Below are 24,483 nucleotides of genomic sequence, written 5' to 3'. Positions count from 1 at the left end.
CAGCAGGTCTAAAAGAACAACTTCCTGTTTACAGTAGAAGCTGGGCAGAGTCGTGGATCATCATGTGATATAACATGAGCTAAGGTATTAAATTATAATGAGCTGTGAGGTCATGGAGACGAGGCTGCAGATAATCAGTGCTGATGTTCAGTCCAACAGGACGACCTCCGGTGTGACATCACTTTTATACAAAAGATCTACAGGCACCGTTCGTCAACAGTGACGACAGGTTCTGATTTATTTGATTTATTAGATAACGTTAATAAAAAAAACTTTATGGGTTAAAAGTGACGAGACGACTCCATGAGAGCCGACGAGAACAAACATCAGGCACACAACACTGTGTATGACGCACAACGTGAAGCTCCGCCCCCTCAAACAGAATAAATCGCACAATATGGCGGAAGCTTCATTCAGGCAGAGAATTCGATCTGAGCATAGATTTTGATTAAACATGACATGATGATGTTCAATAACTAGAACTAGAAGAAAGGTTTCGTGACATGACCTGAACAGTTAACGTGACGTCACGTGTGCGAACACATCCCATCATAATACAGTGTGTAAACTTCCTCCCTGTGAGGTGACTGTGCTCTGACGTGATTGGCTGACACTAACTGGATCTGGCCCCTGATAGGCTGAGGTGTGTTCAGGGACGGTGGCAGAGGTCATCCAGTCGGTGGTGAATGGAGCAGACGGCTGCATCTTCTGCTTCGGACACAAGAACCTGGGTAAAACACTAACTGAGACACACACACACACACACAGAGTTACCTGACCTGTCACATAACCATTCTGTTGACTCCGCCCCCCTCAGGTAAGACCTACACCATGATTGGACGGGACTGCTCCACCCAGAGTCTGGGCGTGGCTCCGACCGCCATCTCGTGGCTGTTTAAGGTGATCGAGGAGCGGAGGGAGAAGTCTGGAGCTCGTTTCTCAGTCAGAGTGTCGGCTGTGGAGATCTCTGGTCGGGAGGAGACGCTCAGCGACCTCCTGGCTGAACTCTCCTCCTCCTCCTCAGGGGGGAGCCAGCAGGAGGCCCCGGGGCCCGCAGTGTCCCTGAGAGAAGACCCCCTCTGTGGATCCCAGGTAGGTCATCCACTCCCTCCTACATCATCTCTTTCTTCCAGAGGCAGCGGGGCAACAACAGACTCACCAAATACCGCTGCTTTGTCAGTGTTGGCTAAACGTAACCACGTGTGTGTGTTGGCTAAACGTAACCACGTGTGTGTGTTGGCTAAACGTAACCACGTGTGTGTGTCGGCTAAACGTAACGACACATGTGTGTGTCGGCTAAACGTAACCACGTGTGTGTGTTGGCTAAATGTAACCACGTGTGTGTGTTGGCTAAACGTAACCACGTGTGTGTTGGCTAAACATAACCACGTGTGTGTGTCGGCTAAACGTAACCACGTGTGTGTGTTGGCTAAACGTAACCACGTGTGTGTCTCGGCTAAACGTAACCACGTGTGTGTGTGTTGGCTAAACATAACCACGTGTGTGTGTTGGCTAAACGTAACCACGTGTGTGTTGGCTAAACATAACCACGTGTGTGTGTTGGCTAAACGTAACCACACGTGTGTGTGTCGGCTAAACGTAACCACGTGTGTGTGTTGGCTAAATGTAACCACGTGTGTGTGTCGGCTAAACGTAACCACAACATCAGGTGGTGGTGTTGTACTGACGTAGTGCTTTTATTTTGAAAGAGACTGTATGCAAACTGTACATTTCCTGTGAAAACAGAAGTGTATTTTGAAAACAGACAATGCATGTAACAGGCTGAAGTTGACACGGCGTCCCAGAACGTCAACAACCAACACAACCAGGGTACCTTGGACGTCACAGTGAGGATGATGATGGACGGGGACAACAGACACATGAGGACACAGAACTCCGTATTTAGACGTGTGTGTCCTATGACGAGGCGTCAGTATTTGACGAGATGAGAACATGTCAGGTCACCTCGCCTCCTTCACTGCCTCCTCTCTTCCTGTCTGACCTTGTCCTCAGCTCGGGGGACTTTGTCTCAGTCCACAACTGTCCAATTAGTCCTGACCTTCCTCCTTTTATTCCTCCTCAGTCTGTGTTATCTCCCCGGGCTGCGTCTGTCTCACACTTTATCTCCTCTCACTTTAATTTTCTCTCCACTTCTTTTTCTTTATCAAGCCTCATTCTGTCTCCTTTCAGCCGCTATCATCCGCTCGCTTTTATCTCTGAGACACTCTTCATCACGTCTTCATCACGTCTTCATCACGTCTTCATCACATCCTTCTCATTAACTCAAACTGACGTCTTCACCTGAACTTACTTCTTCTTCTGCTCTGTGTTTCAGCAGTGTTATACTTCCTGTTTCTGTCCTCAGGTTGATGGATGTTGTTGTTCATGTATCTGGTGGAGGTGGAGGTGCAGCCTGAAGCAGTGATCAGGTGGTGCAGCCTCCTCCGTCAGTCACATGTCGTCTGTGCACCAGCAGACTTCATTAAACCACCATATTCATGACGATAAGCTTCATGTTGTTCCTGCTTCTCTGGGTTCTTTATCCTCCTCACCTGACTCCTCACCCCTCTCTCCATCAGCTGCAGAACCAGACGGAGCTTCGGGCCACCAATGCTGAGCGAGCAGCGTTTTTCCTGGACGCCGCGCTGGCAGCGAGGAACAGCAGCCGGGCGCCGAATGATCAGGAGGTCCGGAGGAACTCTCACTTCCTGTTCACCCTGCACCTTTACCAGGAGAGGCAGGACAAGAGCAACAAGGCGGCAGGTCAGTGTGTGTGTGTGTCTGTGTCTGTGTCTGTGTGTGTGTGTGTGTCTGTGTCTGTGTGTGTGTGTGTCTCTCTGTGTGTGTGTGTGTGTGTGTATGTCTCTGTGTGCTTATTTTTCTGTTACGTTCATCAGACACACACACAGACACACCGTCCTGCTGACACTGATACACACTGCAGCACCAACTGTGGATTCATCCGCCCCTGAAAATAGTCCCCATCATGTTTGTCTAATAAAAACGACAGTGAGCGGCTGATCACTGATCAAACTATTGATTATTGAAGATTGTCAGCAGGAACCAACGAGCTCAGAGACACAGACAGGAAGTTAGACTCACATGTTGGTTTGAGTCTGATTATTGGATTCATTAAAGAGACGTTCGACCCGACACAAAGTGAAACTAACGTCTGACTCTGAGGTTGTAAAAACTGAGATGATGAATTTAAACTGAACCCAAAGTTGAATTAAAGAGAAATCACAGTGATGCAGCGACGCTGACGTCTGTGTGCACACAGCGAGCCCTCGGGCTGTAATAAACTCATCTGTTGGTGACTCTGCAGTCGTTCACTCTCTTCCTCCTCCTCCTCCTCCTCCTCCTCCTCCCCCCTCTGCTTTTCATTTCCAAACAAGCAGCTGCTAATTAGCTTCATCCTGATCTGCCGCCGCCGTGCTCTACACGAACATTAACGAGCAGAGAGGCTACGCTAACGCCACCTCCGCCCACGCCTACCTGTCACAGCAGTTATTAGTGTTTCACTGCTCTTGGAATAAATCTGCATGCTTAATGAGGCCTGAAGCCTTCGTGTGTCCTGCAGAGAAACTCCGCCGCTCTCAGCACTTTGTAAATCCTGCTGATGTGAGCAGCTGATGGTTCACGCCATCTGACGCTGTTAAAGAGAGCAGAGATAACAGACTGGGATCAGATCTGAGCTGCTCACACTCGTCCTGCCGTCACAGACAACACTCATCTTTTATCAGGTTACAGATGTTTATACATGTTGATGGTTAAAAACAGATTTGACTTAATGACATCAGAGCATCAACACAGCTACTGTCTGTGTGAAGATGGAGTGATGGCGTCCTGAGCAGAGAAGGAAGCTGTAATCTGAGCGTCTCTGTGGTTTGTTGTACGGCTGCACGGCTAATGGGAATATTATCAAAATCACAGCACGATCACGTCAAATATCTAAATCACAGGCGCTGTGAAGGTAAAATGTGTCACAGCAGAGTGTGATTACTGAGACTGTCACAGAACATGAAAGTTTGGGACAGACGCCGCCAAGAATCACATCATCATTTTAATATTTGTTACAGTAAATAAACAAAGGCAAGTGTCACCATTCCAACTGAATGATCGTGATGTGATTTATTTTTGGCACATTGTGCAGCCCCAGTTTGTTGTGGTAATGTGGTCGTGCAGTGTGTTCATGTTAGTGCACGTGTCTGCTGACACTGACTCCCTCGGCCTCAGGCTTCACTGCACAGGGACACGCCTTAGCGGTGATATGAGATGCACTGGGCAGCAGCATTTTGGATGCTCTGAAGAGCAGGAAAGTGTGCACGGGGAGGGCGGGAGCAGAGGGTCAAACACACTCCAGACTTTCACCCAGCAGCCTGCTGTTTGTTTCCTGTGAAACCAAAAGTAGATTCAGTTACCTGAATAACAACGTAGTGTGCTACGCTAGTGACACACTGATCAACCAAACATTCAAACCACTGACAGGTGACGTGAACTGATCATCTTGTTTCAATGTCCTGCTGATAAACCTTGCACACATCTATCGAGCAGAAACTGGACATTTCCTGTGAAAACAGAAGTTTATTTTGAAAAGACACGATGTCTTTTACAGGCATAAACTGACACAGCGTCCCTGAGGACACGTAGAGTATCATGTTTAGATGTGTATGTCTGATAATGGGACCATGTCATCATGTAAGTGTAGTCCCCGCCCTCTGGTTTCCTCCTAGTTAGCACCGTTAGCCCAGTAAGAACTGTTGCTGTAGTTTAGCACTGTTCATAGAGTTAGCACAGTTAGCTGCTAGCTGCTAGTTCAGCCAGCTTCATGTTGAGAGTTGTGTGCAGAAAACTGGTATGATCCGAATATCTCAGAGAGCCACTTTAACTTGGGACTTGTTCACCTTGACTCAGGAATTTCCTTGATTCTTTCTTGTCACATGACTCGGACTCAGCAGATCACCCTGATTTCACTCAGTATGACAAAATCAAAAAAGACCCGCCCACCTTGACTTGGGATGTACCTCAGTTTCTGGTCCTCTCAACTTGGGACTTGTTGGTGCTGACTCTGGTCTTGCGATGGGACTTGACTTAGACCTGTACTGACCTTGTATCTGATACGCAACTTCATTTGGGACTTTTTGTCCTGGAAATTGTTAGCGACTTGTCCCAGGACTCGCTGTCCTTGACCTTGTGTCTGATACAGAACTTGATGAGGGACGTTCTGCTCTGGACTTGTTAGGGACTTGTTGGGAACTTGACCTGGGACTTGGGAAACAGTGACATGTCTGAGCTCTGATGTCTCAGTTGGGGCTGTGAGCAGTCTGATATTTAACTAACCTGATGAATCAGTTATTAAAATAAGCATCAATCATGTTTCTGTCAGTGAAGCAGCCGATGGTTGAACAGCTGTCGTCTCCGTTTCTGTCCCTCAGTGTCCGGGCGGAGTCGTCTCCACCTGCTGGATCTGGGCAGCTGTGAGACAGACATCAGCAGGACCAGAGAGGGAGGCGGAGGACAGTGTCTGTCTCTGTCCGCGCTGGGAAACGTCATCCTCGCCCTCGCCAATGGAGCCAAGCATGTTCCCTACAGGTACCGGCTTGCATGTTGATGACCTGGCAGTGGTCAAAGGTCACAGACAGACCGCAGCTCGGAGACTGAATACTGATTGTGTATTTAATGGGTTTGGCTGATTAGGCGATGAATGAATCACTCAGTACAGACTGATGGAGGTTCAGTCCTCCGGATCCTTCAGCACCATCATTCTTATCATTCTTTATTCTCAGCCTGTTGTTGGTGTTTTGTCTCCTTTTGCTTTTTAAGCTGTTTAATTTTTGGATGTGTTTGGGGGGATTTCATGCTCATTTACTATTTGTGCAGTAACGACTTTTGTTAGTCCAACTTGTTCTCATTCTAAAGTTGTCAAATCCCGCCATGTGGTCAGTCATTTCCAGGTCAGACACCAACGAGATACGCCACTGTCCAGCGTCAGTTTATAACGCAACTTAAAGAGCTGTAAAGTCACTACAGGGCGGGCAGGAGGGGAGGTGGGACTGTCACCCAGGAGTCAGGTGTTCACTTCCTGTATAACTGTAGAGCCAAACCATGATGTTTCTCATAAACCTAACTATCAATCAATCAATTAATCAATTTTATTTATAAAGCCCAATATCACAAATCACAATTTGCCTCACAGGGCTTTACAGCATACGACATCCCTCTGTCCTTATGACCCTCACAGCTGATCAGGAAAAACTCCTCAAAAAAACCCTTTAACGGAAAAAAAAAACGGTAGAAACCTCAGGAAGAGCAACTGAGGAGGGATCCCTCTTCCAGGACGGACAGACGTGCAATAGATGTCGTACAGAACAGATCAGCATAATAAATTAACAGTAATCCATATGACACAATGAGACAGAGAGAGAGAGAGAGAGAGAGAGAGAGATGCAGGTAATGACAGTAGCTTACAACAACATTATTGAAAGTAATAATATTATAGTTATAGTTCTGGCTACTGTGGTACAATATGTTGAAAGTATGTATTAATATCTGACAGTATACTTGTGTGACAATAGTCATATGTGTATAATAACAGTAGAAGTATGACTAATGACTAATGATGGCAGCAGCAGCAGGAGGCATCTGGCAGGACCACGGCAGCAGCACAACCACACACGTCACGCTGTCCAGGCACCGCTGTGATATGAGTTAATCTGAGAGACAGTGGAGCACAAAGGCTCCGGAGAAGAAGCCGAGTTAGTGACATCCAGAATGGCCGAGTTAGCAAGATGCAGTAATAGAATACGAGAGAGAGAGAGAGAGAGAGAGAGAGAGAGAGAGAGAGAAGGTGCCCGGTGTATTATAGGGGGGTCCTCCGGCAGACTAGGCCTAAGTCAGCCTAACTAGGGGCTGGTACAGGGCAAGCCTGAGCCAGCCCTAACTATAAGCTTTATCAAAGAGGAAAGTCTTAAGTCTAGTCTTAAATGTGGAGACGGTGTCTGCCTCCCGGACCGTAACAGGAAGATGATTCCACAGGAGAGGAGCCTGATAGCTGAAGGCTCTGGCTCCTGATCTACTTTTGGAGACTTTAGGGACCACGAGTAACCCTGCGTTCTCAGAGCGCAGTGTTCTGGTGGGATAATATGGCACTATGAGCTGTCTAAGATATGACGGAGCTTGACCATTTAGAGCTTTATAAGTTAACAGTAGGATTTTAAATTCAATTCTGGATTTTACAGGGAGCCAGTGCAGAGAAGCTAAAACAGGAGAAATATGATCTCGTTTCTTAGTTCCTGTTAGTACACGTGCTGCTGCATTCTGAATTAGCTGGAGAGTTTTTAAGGACTTACTAGAGCTACCTGATAATAGAGAGTTACAGTAATCCAGCCTTGAGGTAACAAAAGCGTGGACCAATTTTTCTGCATCTTTTCGGGTCAGGATAGGCCTAATTTTCACAATATTACGCAGATGAAAAAATGCAGTCCGTGAGGTTTGCTTTAAATGAGAATTAAAATACAAATCTTGATCAAATATTACTCTGAGGTTTCTTACGGTAGTGCTAGAGGCCAGAGCAATGCCATCTAGAGAAACTATGTCATCAGATAAAGAGTCTCTGAGTTGTTTGGGGCCAAGAACAATAACTTCAGTTTTTTCTGAATTTAACATCAGGAAATTGGTGCTCATCCAAGTTTTTATGTCTTTAAGGCAGTTATGGAGTTTAGTTAATTGATTACTTTCTTACACTATGTGTTTTTGTCTCCTGAACTCCAGGAAGTAAACCTAAAAACAAAGTTTTGGCCAATGTTTCAAGTTGATTTTGAAAAAGACTGTCTGAATTTAAGGAGCAGAAACTGACCATTTCCTGTAAAAACAGAGGCTGATTTTGAAAAGACACGCTGCATGTAACAGGTGTAAACTGACACCAGAACATCAACATGCCCTGGATACCTGCGCATCACATGAAGACGTCAGAAGTCCACTGAACAAGCTGCAGTATGTGACGAGTTGTGATGAGAACATGTTGGTTAACTAAGTCTTGTGGTGGTGGATTAGGTGGGGTGGGGCGTGGTGGTAGGTGTTTGTGCCTCACAACCTCGTCTCATGATCCGTGTACGGCCTTCACTCATCTGAAAGAAAGATGGACGCATCTGATGAGTCCATCTGAGGCTCTTCGATGGGTCTCTGCTGTTCAGTCACTGGGCCTCATTCACCACCTGTCGTTACACTTCGCATGGTTCATGTGTTTCCTTCATTTCTACAGCTGTATAATAACTCTACTGTATAATCTAAATTACAATCATGTTTTTATCATTCATATTTTTAAACCTCCATCCCGACGGTAACTGCAGCCAGAGGCATTATGTTTTCAGGTTTGTCGTCTGTCCCATTCTTATAACTGCGATATCTCAAGAACACCTTGAGGGAATTTCCTCATATTTGGCACAAACATCCACTTGAACTTAGTGATGAACTGATTAGAATTTGGTGGTCAAAGATCAACATCACTGTGATCTTGCATCCATCTCATTCTCAAGAACAACTTGAGAGGTCGTCTGTCAGCTCCACAACAGGGAATTCCTTCAAATTTGACACAAACGTCCACTTGGACTGAAGAATGAACTGATTACAATTTGGCTTTTGAAGGACAAAGGTCACTGTGACCTCACAAAACATGTTTTCGTCCATAACTGAAGATCTCATACACGAATTCTGAGCAAACTTGACACAAATGTCTAACAGGATAAAATAATAAAGGTCAAAAGGTCAAAGGTCAGCTGTACTGTGACATCATCATGTTTTAACGTCATATCTCAGGAACAGAAGGGGAGACATTTGGTCAGACATTGGATCTTATTTGCAGCTGATTATACACCAAAGGTTTATTTGATTATATCTGATTTGAATCTGATGCATCTCTTCAGTTTTCTTTTCAGTTCCTGTTTTCACGCGGCCCTGCAGTCTGATGCCCTTATATGGGCGTTTGTTGGGAGTTTGTGTTCATTAAGATCAGTTGACGTGCACTTTGATTTTCTGAGGACACTGGGATTCATCATTAGAAGAACACAAGTGTGAACAGATGTGCACACGTAGACCAAGATGTCGGTGAATGTGACTCACTTCCTGTTAAATATCCTCACATTAAGGAGGCTGATGTGAATGTGAACTTTTCATTAACAAGCACTGAGCTCTGCTGGAGCTCAGCTGTGAAGTTATAAAGAAGCTGAGGCTGCAGATTGGATAGTCAGGATGTGATCAGAGTCTTTAGAGGCCGTAGTTCTGACTCCAGATCACATGAGTTCAAAGTCAGCGTCATTAATGTGAAATGAGAGATGATTTTTATTCCTTTTGCTGTGCGTGGGGTAACAGAGGGTTTCACAGGCCTGTCTCAGCGTCGGCTCTGGTTTACTGGCTAACGAGGGGTTTCTTGATCTATTATTCAGGGACAGTAAGCTCACCATGCTGCTCAGAGAGTCCCTCGGTAACATCAACTGTCGAACCACCATGATTGCCCACATCTCTGACTCCCCAACCAACTACATGGAGACGCTGACCACAGTGCAGCTGGCGTCCCGCATCCACCGCATGAGGAAAAAGAAGTCCAAGGTGCTTCATCTTTTATTCAGTCTTTTATTCCTCAGAGCTGTCGATGAGCTACAGAGGGGACTGATAATTATATTTCATGTTTGGTGATAAATGAAAAACAGTCCATCAGGACACGTTTAATATCTGTATTGATGCTAACAGTGTTTGACTGAATGATTTTTATTTCTGTTATGGCTCAGCAGCAGTGGAGACAAATCTTTAACTCCATTTAAAGATATTTTAAAGATTTATAATTGAATGTTTTATTCTCTCTGACCACACGTCTCATCTTCGTCATGCAAAAATTAAAGAAAACTCAAAAAACAAAACATACATCAGCAGATATTAATCAGTAGAGATGAGATGACATGAAATGAATAGGGATGACATGACATGAGTAGAGATGACATGACATGACATGAGTAGAGATGGGTGACTAGAGATGACATGACATGAGTAGAGATGACATGACATGACATGGGTAGAGATGACATGACATAACTAGAGATGACATGACATGAGTAGAGGAGGTGACTAGAGATGACATGATGAATAGAGATGACATGACATGAATAGGGATGACAGGACATGAGTAGGGATGACACAACATGACATGAGTAGAGATGACATGACATGAGTAGAGATGACATGGCATGACATGAGTAGGGGTGGCATGAAAGGACATGAGTAGAGATGGCATGACATGAGTAGAGTAGAGATGACATGACATGAAATGAATAGGGATTACATGACATGAGTAGAGATGACATGACATTGGTAGAGATGACATGACAGGACATGAGTAGAGATGACATGATATGAGCAGAGATGGGATGACTAGAGATGACATGACATGAAATGAATAGGGATTACATGACATGAGTAGAGATGACATGACGAGTAGAGATGACATGACATGAAATGAAGAGGGTTACATGACATGAGTAGAGATGACATGACATGAAATGAATAGGGATTACATGACATGAGTAGAGATGACATGACACGGCATGGGTAGAGATGACATGACACGGCATGAGTAGAGATGACATGACATGAGTAGAGTTGAGATGACATGACATGAATAGAGTAGAGATGACATGACATGAATAGCGATGACATGAGTAGAGTAGAGATGACATGACATGAGTAGAGATGACATGAGTAGAGTAGAGATGACATGGCATAACTAGAGATGAGATGACATGACATGAATAGAGATGACATGACATAACTAGAGATGAGGTGACTAGAGATGACATGACATAACTAGAGATGAGGTGACTAGAGATGACATGACATGAGATGAATACGGATGACATGACATGAATAAGGATGACATGACATGAGTAGAGATGACATGACATGAGTAAGGATGGCATGAAAGGACATGAGTAGAGATGACATGAGTAGAGATGACATGGGTGACTAGAGATGACATGACAAGAGTAGAGATGAGGTGACCAGAGATGACATAAGTAGAGATGACATGACATGAGTACAGATGAGGTGACTAGAGATGACATGACATGAGTAGAGTAGAGATGACATGACATGACTAGAGATGACATGCCATGAGTAGAGATGAGGTGACTAGAGATAACATGACAAGACCTGTCAATGTCAAGATTCGCACACTGATCTCACTCAGCCTCACCAGTCACTGGTAACACTAATGTTTCCTCTGTCTGGACCTTTGTCAGGAGGATTTAACATCATTCTTTTTAACACTGATCCTAAATAATGCTCTGCCAATTTCATGTGCACAAGTGTGTGTGTAGGTGTTTCTGAATACCTGACAGTGACACGTGAACCATCTGTCACATATTAATACTCTGTATGAAACAGACAGGAAACAAGGGAACAAGCACAACATGCAAAATCTGGTGTTAAATGTTCTTAACGAAGGTCCAGAGTAACGAGACATTAATATAAGCATTAAATCATGAAGCTGAGCAGGAACAGTGTATGAGATCTTCTTTAAAGACTCTGTTTGAACCAAAATATTAAAATGAAACAATATTAAACAGGAACTTGTTTGTTCGTGCAGGTCGTCACATCAGCTTATTATTTATGAGCTTTAAAGTATTTAACTTTGTGAGAGGAGACATTTGAAATATTTCCATGTGATGGAACAAATATTTCTTTACTGCATGAATAATGAATGTTGGGACAAAAAAAGAATAATAACGGACTCAGTTTAAAGTGTAAAGACCTTTTGTTGAATTGAAAAACGTACTCATGTTTTTTTTTTGAGAGATGTGACTTCCTGATTTCCTGCCAATCGTGAAGTTTCCATGGTTACCAGATATGTCAGGCTCAATAACAGCGAGATGTGACTGACATTTAATGTAATGGAGCAGAAAGAAAACGGCACCCTGGGCTTAAATATCACATTTCACTGCAGACTGAGCTGACAGGAAATACAGCTGATATATCACAGCTTTAAAAACACTGAAGCTTCTTCTGAGCTCATTTAAAGGGAAGCGTTTCTCTGAGTGAGCTTTAAGCCACTTCCTGCAGCTGGTGTCTGTAAATCTGTACGACAGGATCAGACTCATAACTCAGGGAGATTATTCTGCTGTGATATGACAGATAACTGATGTCAGTGTGTCTGTGGTGAGATGAAACTGATCTTCACTCTCATTAGAGGCTGTATTTGTATCATACAGACTGAAGAAGCAAGAAGCCACGTGGTCATGAGTTTATACGTCTCATTGACATTCATGTTAATCCGGCCCACAGCGTGCACTGTAACCTCGTGCTGTATCGACAGCCGACGCTCCAGACGTGTGTTCAGGCTGATCACTGCAGCTGAGGTCTCTTCTCTTTGTTAATTATGTCCTTTTTATCTGCAGTACGCCTCCAGCTCATCCGGAGGGGAGAGTTCCTGCGAGGAAGGCCCGTCCCATCGACCCCCTCATCTTCAGCCCTTCCACCCTCGAACTGTGGCCCTCGATCCTGACACACCCCTGCTGCTCTCCAGCGATCCTGACTACTCCTCCAGCAGTGAACACTCTTGCGACACCGTCATCTACATTGGGCCCGGAGGGGCGGCCATCTCGGACCGAGAGCTGAGCGACAATGAGGGGCCGCCTTCCTTTGTCCCCATCATCCCCTCCCTGAACAAGAAGCGAGTCAAAGACTCCCCCCGGTCTGACGGAGACCACTTCAAGTGTAACACTTTTGCAGAGCTGCAGGAGAGACTCGACTGCATTGACGGCAGCGAGGGTCCGGCCATGTTCAGCATGGAGGTCAAAGCAGCACCAGCAGTGGCACTCAGGACTCAGGGTGGAGCTACAAAACCCACAGAGGCAATGTCTCCACCTAAACCTGAGACGTACTCTTCCCACAGGTTCTTAGAAAGCACAAATAAACCTGATCAGGAACAATCCAAATCCCCTTCAGTCAGCGGCCTCCTGGACTCTTCCAGACGGATGAGTGCAGATGGGGAGAAACTTCCAGCCCCTCCCCCTCAGCCATGTGGGGTTAAACAGGTCGGGGCTTTGGGCCAGGATGCAGAGCCTGTGGTTCGAGAGAAGGTCTACCTCACAGGAGGTGTTCCCAAACCGTCAGCCTCGCCGTCTATACCCAGGACATCCAGGGCAGCATCTCAGTCCAGGGGCATTGTAGCCAGGACTCCCCCAGTGGGTATGAGCCAACCGGCCTTGAGGCAAAGCCAACCGCTGGGGTCCCCCAACATGGAGAGGGCCCACAGTTTGCGGGCCGCTCTGTTAGGAAGATGTCTGGACACAGATTTTCTGAGGACGACCGTGACTCTGCAGCAGCCGGTGGAGCTGAACGGGGAGGACGAGCTTGTGTTCACAGTTGTAGAGGAGCTTCCACATGGCCTCGTCCCGGACAACGGCCGCCCCTCCAACCTCCTCAGCTTCAACACTGACTGCTCTCTACAGGCCTTAGCCTCTGGCTCGCGGCCCGTCAGCATCATCAGCAGTATTAACGATGAGTATGATGCGTACACGTGTCAACATGGAGCTGTGGGACCTGGGGCTGATGTTGGCATTGAATGCCAGGAATTGCAGTTTTCCCAATATGACAACAAGCAGTCCACTGACTCATGGTTGAGAGAGGTGAGTGCTGATTCGGCTGAAGCTGAAGGCGCTCATTCAAGCAACATTAACAGGCTTTACGTGAGGGACAGAATTGTGGCATCACAGAGTGCGTCCATGCTGTCCTCGCCAAGTATGTTTCATAAACAGCCGTTTCTGCAGCACGGCATCAAGAGCTCCCTGAACGACAGCGGCATCTGTTTCTCAGAGCTGGACAGTGACCCTGCTACTCCGAACAAACCTTCTCTGACAAAGTGCCCCCCCTCCCCTGACTCAACCAAAGCCAGAGGCTCTCTGAAGGTGAGATCCAGCACCCTGAATCCTTCAGTGTCCGCCCACATTTCCCATCACGCCGCCCATTCCAGTCTTCCCAGGAAAAATAAGCTTACCTCATCTGCAGCAGCAGCCTACAACAGACAGGAAGGCAGACATGATGACTTTTTGCTTCAGGGAAGCAGCCACTTTGATCCCAGAGGGGTGGAGTTTCTCTCTGCTGGTAAGCCACTGAGAAGTGGCACGAGTAGTGTTTCCTCTAAGAGGCCCGGCGGGAACAGTAACAGTGTGCCCCGCCCACCAAAGGCACAAACGTCAGCTCAGAGGGTTGTTGACGGCTGTGAGAAGTCCAGCAGCAGGAGAGGAGATACTCTTATCAAGCTGCCACAACTCACCAGGGGCGCAACAACTCTGGGAACCGTTTCTGTTCCCCAGAGTTCTGAACTGAAATGGAGTAATGAGGGTGTGTCAGTGACAGGAACCCTGAGGTTTTCATCCCTGGGAAAAAAGTCAAACGGGCAGAAAAGCAGCGTCATCTCCAAGTTTGGATCTGGAAATATCTCCCCTGCTGCTCCACCTGTCAGACAGTCGAGCCAAGAACAAAAGACAAAGCCTGCGATTTCTCCAAGTGCCTTAAAAACAAGCAGCGACACTGGAAAATTACCGTTCCCTAAAACATCAACCTCAGAGGAGGAATTCAACATCAGGCTGCGGGCCGAGTCGTTCACCCACAGGACATCCAGTCTGAAAACTGAACAGGGCTCTGCAAGGATGTCCTCCAGCCTGAAGACACGAGGGATCAAAGCAGATTCTTCCAGGTACCTTGGCAGTCTGATGTCTCTGGAGAGATGTGACGGTCAAACAGCAGGGTCCAAGCCTGAACCGTCCAGGGAGAGCAGTGGTGCTACTTTAGGAGGGAACAGCAGATCCAACAGATCAGTGCCAAGACTCGGGGTTCCAGCCTCCACCTCCACCTCTGCTGCTGCTTCACAACTTTCCTCTGCTGTCCTTGCACCTACAAGTAAGCTTGGTCAGGTCAAAAGCAGCAGCAGCTGTCGAGCAGCAGTTTCTGGTGGATCAAAGGTTCGAACTCTGTCCGCCAGCACTTCCAAAAGCACGAGCTCCTCTCCTAAACCTCCTGATAATGGTGCTGCACGCAACACCAGCCTGTCTCCAACTGTTAAGTCCCCCGCTCGGTCGGGGGCAGGAGCCAAGACAGGAAGAGGCACCATCATGGGCACGAAACAGGCCATCAGCAGGGCAGCTAACAGCCGTGTTAGCGAGCTAGCCACTGGTAGTCAAAGGAAGCAGCTCAGCAGGGGCACCAGAGTGACAGGAAGTGATGGCACTGACAGCGGGACTAGTAGTATCAGTGGTTCGCCAATCAACATGTTGCTGCCATCACCTTACAGCAAGATCACAGCGCCTCGCAGGCCGCAGCGCTACAGCAGCGGGCACGGCAGTGACAACAGCAGCATCCTCAGTGGGGAGCTGCCCCCCGCCATGGGACGCACCGCCCTGTTTTACCACAGCGGGGGGAGCAGCGGCTATGAGAGTATGATCCGGGACAGTGAGACCACCGGCAGCACCTCTTCAGCACATGACTCCATGAGCGAGAGCGGAGTGTCCTCGTCCAATAGGAGCAGAGTTTCCAAATCGCCCAAGAAGAGAGGAAACGGTGAGTCTGCTTTGCACCTGTTTTCATCACGTCACAGAGATGTAAACAGGTGGATTCAGAATGTTTAGACTGTTCAGACTCAATAAATATGATGCCAATCTGCCTGGTGGGGGCGCTGTAATCTAAGGTCAACTTTGAACAGTCATAAGTCCTGCAGAGCCAGTCTGATTAACTTGAAATTGAAAACACAAGTGCAGCTCAGTGGCCTCTACAGAAAGCCTCTTAAGACCTGCCTGACTAGATTTTATGCCATTTTGAATTTTTTTTTTAAATCTGTTTTTGACATCATCTCCTAAACTGTAGGTCTGATTTGTACCACATTTTCTGTGGATCATTATTGGACTAAGCTGATCTAAGGTTATTAAAATCTTGTCAATATCTCAGTATGATTTGAAATTCTTGACTGATGAACTTCAAATGGGGCGTAACTCAGCACATAAATAGACCTAACTCAACAATGGTTTGGCCAATCATCACGAAACTTGCAGTTAATGTCCTCATTAGTACCTGAAACATACCCTGAGAGGTTCGTTTAATTTGACGACTAAGAGGTGTCACAAATGCAAAAAATGTGCCTGGCACAACACAAATCAGACAATAGATCTCGAATCATTTGTCTAATCATTACAAAACTTGCAGAATATGTCTGAGTAATGAACAACGTGCGTAAAATGAGAACATTTGCCTGGGGTAAAATTTGGCCATGAATCAATGACAGTTTGTCCACATATCTTCACACTCAATGGATATTTTGATGCCATTGAAGGATGGCAGCCATCAGTCCTAACTATTCTTGGAACCCATTGGCTGTATTCGGCGTCTGACTTCCGGCAGACGGCGATACAGCCTCTGGGGGCAGACCCCCGATTTTTTGGCATTCTGGTTTGATTTGGGCGGAGGAGGCGAATTTCCATTTCCGACTTCTGTTTATATATAAGTAAATATGCTGAACCATTGCAATGCATTCGGAGTTTGCAGTGACGCCAATTATGTTCCGCCTCGTTAGTTCACCGCATGGACCGTTTAACCTGGCAACAACTGCAGCCCGCTCAAATGTGATTGGTCAATATCACACGGACTACAAACAGCCTACAACCGGAAACCAGGGCTCTTCTGCTCTTCTTCCAGAGGCAAGCTCTCCGGGGTTTGCCTACAGACTTTACATTCACTGAATGTAAAGTCTGTATATAGAGACTACTAACTAACTAACTAATTAACTGAACTAAAGACTAAAGTGAGTTACCAAAGTGTCCTACAGTTGATAAGTGGGGTGATCAGTGTTGGCCCAGCGCAGATTGGTACATAAATAAATGAGGACCTACCTGATGGTGATAACAGCTGTTAGTTATCTTTATGAAGGTGATGTGAACCATCAGAGTTTTAATCATCCACAGTGTTAAACTTCAAACTGTCCATGATGTCTCTAACCCTGGATTCATCCTTCAGGAATCAAAAAGATCAAGGCATCAATAAATTTCACAACATGTGGACACTTTATGTTCTGTCAGCCCTCACACATGTGTACTTCTACTTCATTACAGACCTGGTACACTGTGGTCCCTGATGTTCTCATAGTACTGAGACGTTTGTAGCTGGAGACCAACTGCATCATGTGTACTGTGTTTTTCTGTAGAGAGATTACAGCCTGTGTTTTTGTGGACATTTAAAGTCCTAAATACAGTGGAGCAGGAATGAGTCCTCACCCCTGGACACGAGTTAGCATGTTAGCATATTAGTACTTCCTGTTCCCTGGTCGTGAAGTCAGTGTGTGAAATAATGTCTGTGGTCAACATGAGCTGAAGAGACGTCAGTAAATACCCCGCTGTCAGTTTACAGCTTTATGTGTCTCTGACAAGATGAGACTACAGAACGCCACCACATCCAACACAACGTCACAGCCTCGCTGTGGTGGTGACGTTAAGTCATGTGACCTTGGTGCAGTTTGTTTACGGACTCGGCCTGGTGGTGATTTGTGGCTGATTAAATTCATTCTTCAACAATCATAAAGTGGTGTTCATTAGTGAAGATTATCTGACTGATCAGAAACATTTGTTATCCAAAATCCAACGGAGCAATCTGATTGGGTGTTTGACGAGGGAACCAGGGCACCGCTGACTTCAACGTCGGACTACAGAAACACATCATCCCTGCAGATCTCTGTTGTCAGCTGAGGAATGTGAGGTGGATCCTCAGAGGGCGGAGCATCACTGTTTCATCTCCTCTAATTATTATTGAAATGAGGTTTGACATCATCAGAGTGAACAGCAGAAGTTTAACGCTGTAATCTGACATTCACCAACTGATTCTGATTGTACTGATTCAGACTGTGACAGAGCCATAAAACTCTTCTGAAGCTACATCAATAAATTAACATGTATATGAGTTTTTTCTGCGGCGTGCTCTGGTACATCAGCGTGTGTGATGATGGGATGAAAGCGGCTGTTGGGTCTCATATTTTCATGAAGCACATTGAAGAGTTGAGGTTTTATCAAAGGCTGCTCTCCTCTCTGATATATCACTGCATTGATTTGTCCTCAGATCTACATCCACACACGTTATCTGGGCCGGTGTAGTGTGTCCTGCCTCTGTTACCGTACAGCAGCTGATTGTGATTCATGGCAGCGATGTGCAGGTCAGGCAGCCTGATGCATATGGAATCAGCACTCGTGTGATCTGTCTGCCATCAGTCTGCAGATCTGGGCTCGTTTCTGCCTCATGAATATTTCATGAAGCTGCTGCGATTCCCGGTGTACATATCCAACTCCAATTATCACCCACACACCCCCCCCATCCACTCCACAGCACACACACTCCCCCTCAATCTGTCACCGCTGTCGAGTCGTCACATACAGACTCTGAACGCTCTTAATAACCAGTAATGTCTCTGTGTTTGTGCTGCACGCTGTTGCTTTTGGTTTTACTCTCTCGGCAGTTATGATAATGATAAAATTAATTTGTTTGGCGGCTCTCTGACAGACGCCTGTACAAAGTCATTAAAAATAAGATGGAGGTCTTCAGGTTGACGGTGGTGGTTTTAAACCTTATCAGCGACACAAATGGTTGTTGACACAGAACAGTGTTGGAACACTGAACTGATGAAGACGATGAGGCTAATTAAAAATAACGAGCCGTCTGTGTCGCCACCTGTCATCTACTGATATCAAGAATGAAATTAAACCTTGTTTCTGTTGTCACATTTTTATTCCATCAGGTTTCCTCCGGCGGCGTCTGATCCCAGCTCCCCTGCCGGACCCCTCATCCCTGATCAGGAAGGTCGGGGGTCAGTGGGTGGACCTGCCCCCACTGGGCGGCACGCTGAAGGAACCCTTTGAGATAAAGGTGTATGAGATCGACGACGTGGAGCGCCTGCAGAGGAGGAGGGAGGTGGTGACGGGGTCAGAGGTGAGGAGTACTCCACCTGCCCAGATATGAAGGTTATACAACTGTCAGCCGATCATCAGAACAAACACCAGCTGGAAGCATTCAGCATCACTGACAAAGACTTCAGTCACAGGTTGAGCTTTTGAATCGTTAGCTTCTTTAAATATGATGTCGTTCATCAGAGTGCTGATGAGACTAGTGATGGGCATTTTAGCCGATGCGCAATCAGTGCATCGATGCAAGGGTCTATGATACATTGCATCGGTTGGAGTGGTGTACATTGGATATAAACTGGGCTGAAACCACATCTCCTTGTAAAAGCTTTGCATCGGTAAAATCCGATTTCTTCTTATTATATATATATTTTAAATGATTATTTTCAGTCAATTCACTTCCATAATTATCTCAATCAGCCGTTTCTCACGAGCAGACACACTCTGATTCACCTATTCACCCCTAGGCGTAGTACGCATCACTAGTCACTGAATATCAACATCCGGGCTGAAAAAGAAGAAGAAGAATAACAACAATAACATCCATGCAACAGAGTCGACAAGAAACGAACGTGTTAAAGTGGGCTACCGGTAAACATGGCAGAAGACGAACAACAAATTCATAGTTTACCGAGCCATACATACAAGTCCAATGCTTGGCGTCACTTCGGATTTTTCAAAAAGGACGGAAACCTTGATAAGTCCCAAGCAATTTGTAAGATATGCCGTCTTGCTATAAAGTACACAGGCAGCACGACCAACCTGATAACTCACCTGAAACGACGACACAGTGGCTGAAGAAGCCCCCTCGGTATTAGCCAACTCGCCCGGCTCGGATCATGCCTCGGATTCACCTCATGCTACTAGTAGCTCCAGCGGCGCTAACAAACAGCCAAGCATCAGTACTTTTTTCCAAACTCCTCTGGGCGCAAACTCTGCCCGCGCCAAGGTAATAACTAAAGCCATTGCAATCTATATATGCAAAGATATCCAGCCGTACAGTGCTACAGAGGGCGAGGGCTTTGAATACCTCATGAGCGTCCTGGAGCCGAGGTATAAAAAGCCAGGCAGGAAGGTTTTCGCGGAAAAACAAATACCCGAGCTGTACCAGAAAGTAAAACAAGACATAGCTAAATCAATGCATAATGCTAATACAGTCGTCATGACAATTGATGGCTGGACGTCTTGTGCTACAGACTCGTTTGTCACTGTCACAGCACATTACATTGACGAAGAGTGGACTTCGCAAAGCCATGTGCTACAAACGCGCAAGTTTACCGAGGCCCACACAGGGAAGAATCTAGCAGCCTTGCTGCAGGAAGTTTTCCGCGAGTGGAAATTACAAGACAAGAAAACAGCCTTGGTCACAGATAACGCCTCGAACATGCTACTGGCTGCAGCTTTGGCAAAAGTTGGTCTACACGTGAGATGCGCCGCGCACCTACTCAACTTGGCTTCACAAAAAGCCCTGAAAAGGTGTTGGAGCTACTGGTGAAACTGAGAAAGGTGAGTGTACTTTGGAGAGTAGGCCTACCAACCAAATCTTGTTATACATGTACCTGTACTGTATAATGACAAAGTTTATTTCATTCATTCACTCAATCATTCATTCATCCATCCATTCAGGTGGTTACATTTTTTCACATGAGCCCAAAGGCAACTGAACTGCTACGTGAAACCCAGACCCAGCTCAACTTGCCAAAGCACAAGCTGATCCATGATGTTCCCACGAGATGGAACAGTTCCCTTGACATGCTGGCGCGTTTCTGGGAACAGCAGCCTGCCGTGCTGAATACTTTGCTCTCAAGGAAAATCAAGAAGGACGAAGACATGGCCAGGCTGAGTGAAGACGACATGGCACTGATCCAAGAAGTCGTCAAACTGATGACTCCCCTGAAAGTGGCAACCACACTCCTCAGCGAGGAAAAGAATCCCACCATCACAATGATCTCTCCACTCCAGGCGAAACTGCAGAAGCACTTCCAGGCAAAAGAAAGTGATCTGCCTGAGATTTCAGAGATGAAACGACGATTCAACCAGGACTTTTCCGGCCGCTATGCCAATATCCAAGACACCCTCCACTGTGCCACAGCCCTTGACCCACGCTTCAAGGACCTGGCGTTCCTTGATGATGAAACCACCAAGGACACAATCTTCATGAAGATTGCTGCAGAGGTGGTGAACATGGATGGAGAGGACGAGGTAAGATTTAGACTACTCAGCGCTCCCTCTCTTTCACTCTCTCTCTCTACTGGCATGTCATGGTGATGTTCATTTGTTTAGTTTAAGAAAATCTGTTTTATACCAATTCTGTAGTAGTAATTAATGAATAATGAATACTGATTATGGTCAGGCAGGTGACAGTTACACAGACAGCCAGAATGACAGCCAGACAGCTGAAGGCAGCTCACAACGTGACAGGAGCACTCACCGAGAGGAAGAGAGTGAGAATGAGGAAGAGAGTGAGAATGAGGAAGAGAGTGAGACAGGTTTGTTTAGTCAGGATATTTCAGAGCTGTGATAAAGTATTTTGTGGATCATGTGAATGTGGCTTTATTAATTATTAGGCCTAGACATTGTGTATTTATTATTTATTGATTTATTATTTATGTATGCCATTTACTGTTAAATGAATGACAGACATAATTGCACAACTTGTAATTCCTTCTCCTCTGATCCACTCCTTAGATGACGTCCCTGAGCCTCCAGCGAAGAAAACAGCCTTGGACCAGATGTTTGGGGGATTCCTCACTCTGAGAGCACCACTGAAGACCACAAGGGAGAGAGCTAAGGAGGAAATCTTGAAATATCAGGAGAGGGCTTCTCTAGATCTGAGTGGTGATGTGTTACAGTGGTGGAGATATCAAGGAGATCTTCCACTGCTTGCAGCTTTGGCAAAGCACTATCTGTCCATTCCAGCAACAAGTGTAGCGTCGGAGCGAGTATCTAGCACAGCAGGTGACATAGTCACAGCCCAGCGCAGTTTACTTGCCCCTGAACATGTGGATCAGCTGGTATTCATGAAGAAAAACCTTAAAAAAAGACATTTGTCTTAAGTTTGCTGTTATGATAATGGTGAGGCTGGTGTTGTTTATGTAGGCCTAATCTTTATTTTTGTAGTTATGACAGACCTGTTTTGTGACTGTTTATCTGTTTAGTCTAAATTGTTAATAACATGTCCTGACTCCTGACAGCTTTGTAGGCTGAGCTCCACTACTGTTAGGCCTATGTGCCTTTTGTGAATAGGCCAACTTATTTATGTTGACAAACACCTCCTCAATGCTTAAGTAGCCTAATTTAAGAGATCTGTCTTCATTTGTTATAAGCCTCTTAATGATGAGAAGTATGGTACTGCTTATATGTTCTTGAAGGAACAATAAAGTTGAGTTGAATTTGCACAGATTTGCATTGTTTTTGAATCGTAATTGCATCGTGATTGAATCGCGGTAGGAAGATAAATCATATCGTACTGAATCGTTAGATGCTTCATGTGAATCGTTAGTGTATCGTACCGTAGCCTATATATCGAGATGCATATCGTATCGTCCTGGGGATGGAGATTTCCATCCCTAGATGAGACAGAAAACAGAGGCTAAAGTTAGCTAACGTTAGCCTGTCAGTGGTGCATCCATGTTCACAGCTGAAATGTAAAGACAGTGATACTCTCCACATTTTCTCACCCAGCCTGAAACCCTGAAATCACCTGATCACACCTGATCACACCTGATATCACCTGAAATCACCTGATATGACCTGATCACACCTGATATCACCTGAAATCACCTGATCACACCTGATATCACCTGATATCACCTGAAATTACCTGAAATCACCTGATCACACCTGATATCACCTGAAATCACCTGATCACACCTGAAATCACCTGATCACACCTGATATCACCTGAAATCACCTGAAATCACCTGATCACACCTGATATCACCTGAAATCACCTGATCACACCTGATTAATCCAGTGAGAACATGTGAGGCAGGAGGTTTAATCAGTGACCTGTGAGTCTGAGCGTTCAGGAATCATCAGAGCTGTGGTTCAGTCAGCTTCTAACTAAACTGCATCATCTACAGAATATAATGAATATGAGGAAGACGAGGGACACATGATGAAGGTGGATAAGTAATGAGGGAGCATGAATGTGTCTCGTTACTCAGATAGACTCAGGTCTGTCCTCCTGAGACTGTCACACATTTAAAGACGTCCGTCTTCATGAGCTCCAGCCTGAGGCCAGTTTATCTTCCAGTCACTCACAGGTCAGTCCTAATTGGTTTAGATGGGAGTGATGGGTGGAGGGGGAGGGGGGGAGGGGGTGCAATGATGGATGAAGGTTGGGCGTTGGCTGGTTGGTCTTTATGGCCGTCACCTCTCTCTGTGTTGACGGGTCATTAACCTTCAGTGTGTGGAGGGAAGTGAAGTCATGAACTGATTTATTTTCAGTTAGAGGTACAGGATGTGCTCTTCATCACAGCCTCATCATCCTCTTCTTCTCTGTCTCTGTCTTCTCTCTGCAGCCATTCCATGATGTTGAAAAGGTGAGTTTGGATCAGATGATCACACTAATGTTCGACGGATGTTACAGCCTCAGTTAATTTTAATATAAATCCTTTTTGTTCTCATGTCGTGTTCACACCAAACATGATGTGAATTTTCGTGTTGCATTACTGACGCTAGTTTAACGCTAGAATATTTTATGTTGACTTGGTTCATATGCACAAATAACTTGCATCATCCACACATGAACTTGCCAGTACGTCTTTGGCGTGCTGATTGGTCACGGCGCAAATTAGATGTTTAAGTTCAGATTTTTTAACAGGAATAAGCAAACGATGCAAAACTGCACCACTCGCTTCATCCATGGCGCCCATCACGCTGCCTGGCGTCAAACATCACTGTCTTCATATGGAATAATTAGATGTTTTACTAATATTAATATTAATTATATCATACCAATGAATTGTGTGAAATATATAAATTAATAATGATTCCTGGAAAAAGATGAACTCAATATTCTAAAAATATTTCATCATCCTAATTTGACACCAGCAGATTGTTATCAGAGTTCAACTGGTTTAATTCTGTAAATCAGTGATTCACATTTCTCCTCATGTGTTCACACCGACCTCAATAAAACGCTTCACACCAGTGACTGACACGTAAAGACCAGATTAGACGTGAAATCCCGCTGGGTGGCGTGATGTACATGACATGAATGACATGAAACACGTGAATTAAGCAATGCAAATGAAGCGAGTAGTGTGATTTCACATCATGCGCTTAGTCACAAGAGTTGAAAAATCTGAACTTCAGCGACCAATTCGTGCTGCAATAGCCAATCAGCATTGAGATCATCCAGGGATGGATGACGCTGAGGACGTACCGGTGGAAGTTCACGAGATATGCGCACATATAAAGAGTCAACACAAAATATTCCAGTGGTCAAACTCATGACAGTAATGTGACATGAAACTTCTCATTGTGTTTGGTGTGAACA

The 24,483-nt window shown here is 45.6% G+C and overlaps 2 protein-coding genes across 2 annotated transcripts in view; both read left to right on the top strand.

Annotated features, from left to right (window-relative positions):
• The window catches only part of kif26aa (kinesin family member 26Aa), a 46,009-nt gene that overhangs the window by 11,156 nt on the left and 10,370 nt on the right, over window positions 1-24,483 (top strand). Inside the window, exons 4-11 of the mRNA XM_078173587.1 lie at window positions 638-731; window positions 818-1,092; window positions 2,580-2,763; window positions 5,436-5,592; window positions 9,441-9,603; window positions 12,441-15,603; window positions 18,815-19,005; window positions 23,504-23,524. Of these exons, the coding sequence (XP_078029713.1) occupies window positions 638-731; window positions 818-1,092; window positions 2,580-2,763; window positions 5,436-5,592; window positions 9,441-9,603; window positions 12,441-15,603; window positions 18,815-19,005; window positions 23,504-23,524 (4,248 nt within the window). The remainder of the gene's footprint in view (window positions 1-637; window positions 732-817; window positions 1,093-2,579; window positions 2,764-5,435; window positions 5,593-9,440; window positions 9,604-12,440; window positions 15,604-18,814; window positions 19,006-23,503; window positions 23,525-24,483) is intronic.
• LOC144466510 (E3 SUMO-protein ligase ZBED1-like) lies at window positions 19,037-23,250 on the top strand. The gene is made up of 2 exons (XM_078173593.1): window positions 19,037-21,179; window positions 21,666-23,250. Exons 1-2 carry the CDS (start codon window positions 20,622-20,624, stop codon window positions 21,732-21,734), a joined length of 627 nt encoding a protein of 208 aa, XP_078029719.1. The 5' UTR covers window positions 19,037-20,621; the 3' UTR covers window positions 21,735-23,250.

Source organism: Epinephelus lanceolatus, chromosome 13 (assembly GCF_041903045.1).
Source record: "Epinephelus lanceolatus isolate andai-2023 chromosome 13, ASM4190304v1, whole genome shotgun sequence".
Classification (NCBI taxonomy): Eukaryota; Metazoa; Chordata; class Actinopteri; order Perciformes; family Serranidae; genus Epinephelus; species Epinephelus lanceolatus.
The sequence above is the reverse complement of the archived record's forward strand: the minus strand, read 5'-3'. Positions and strand labels throughout refer to the sequence as shown.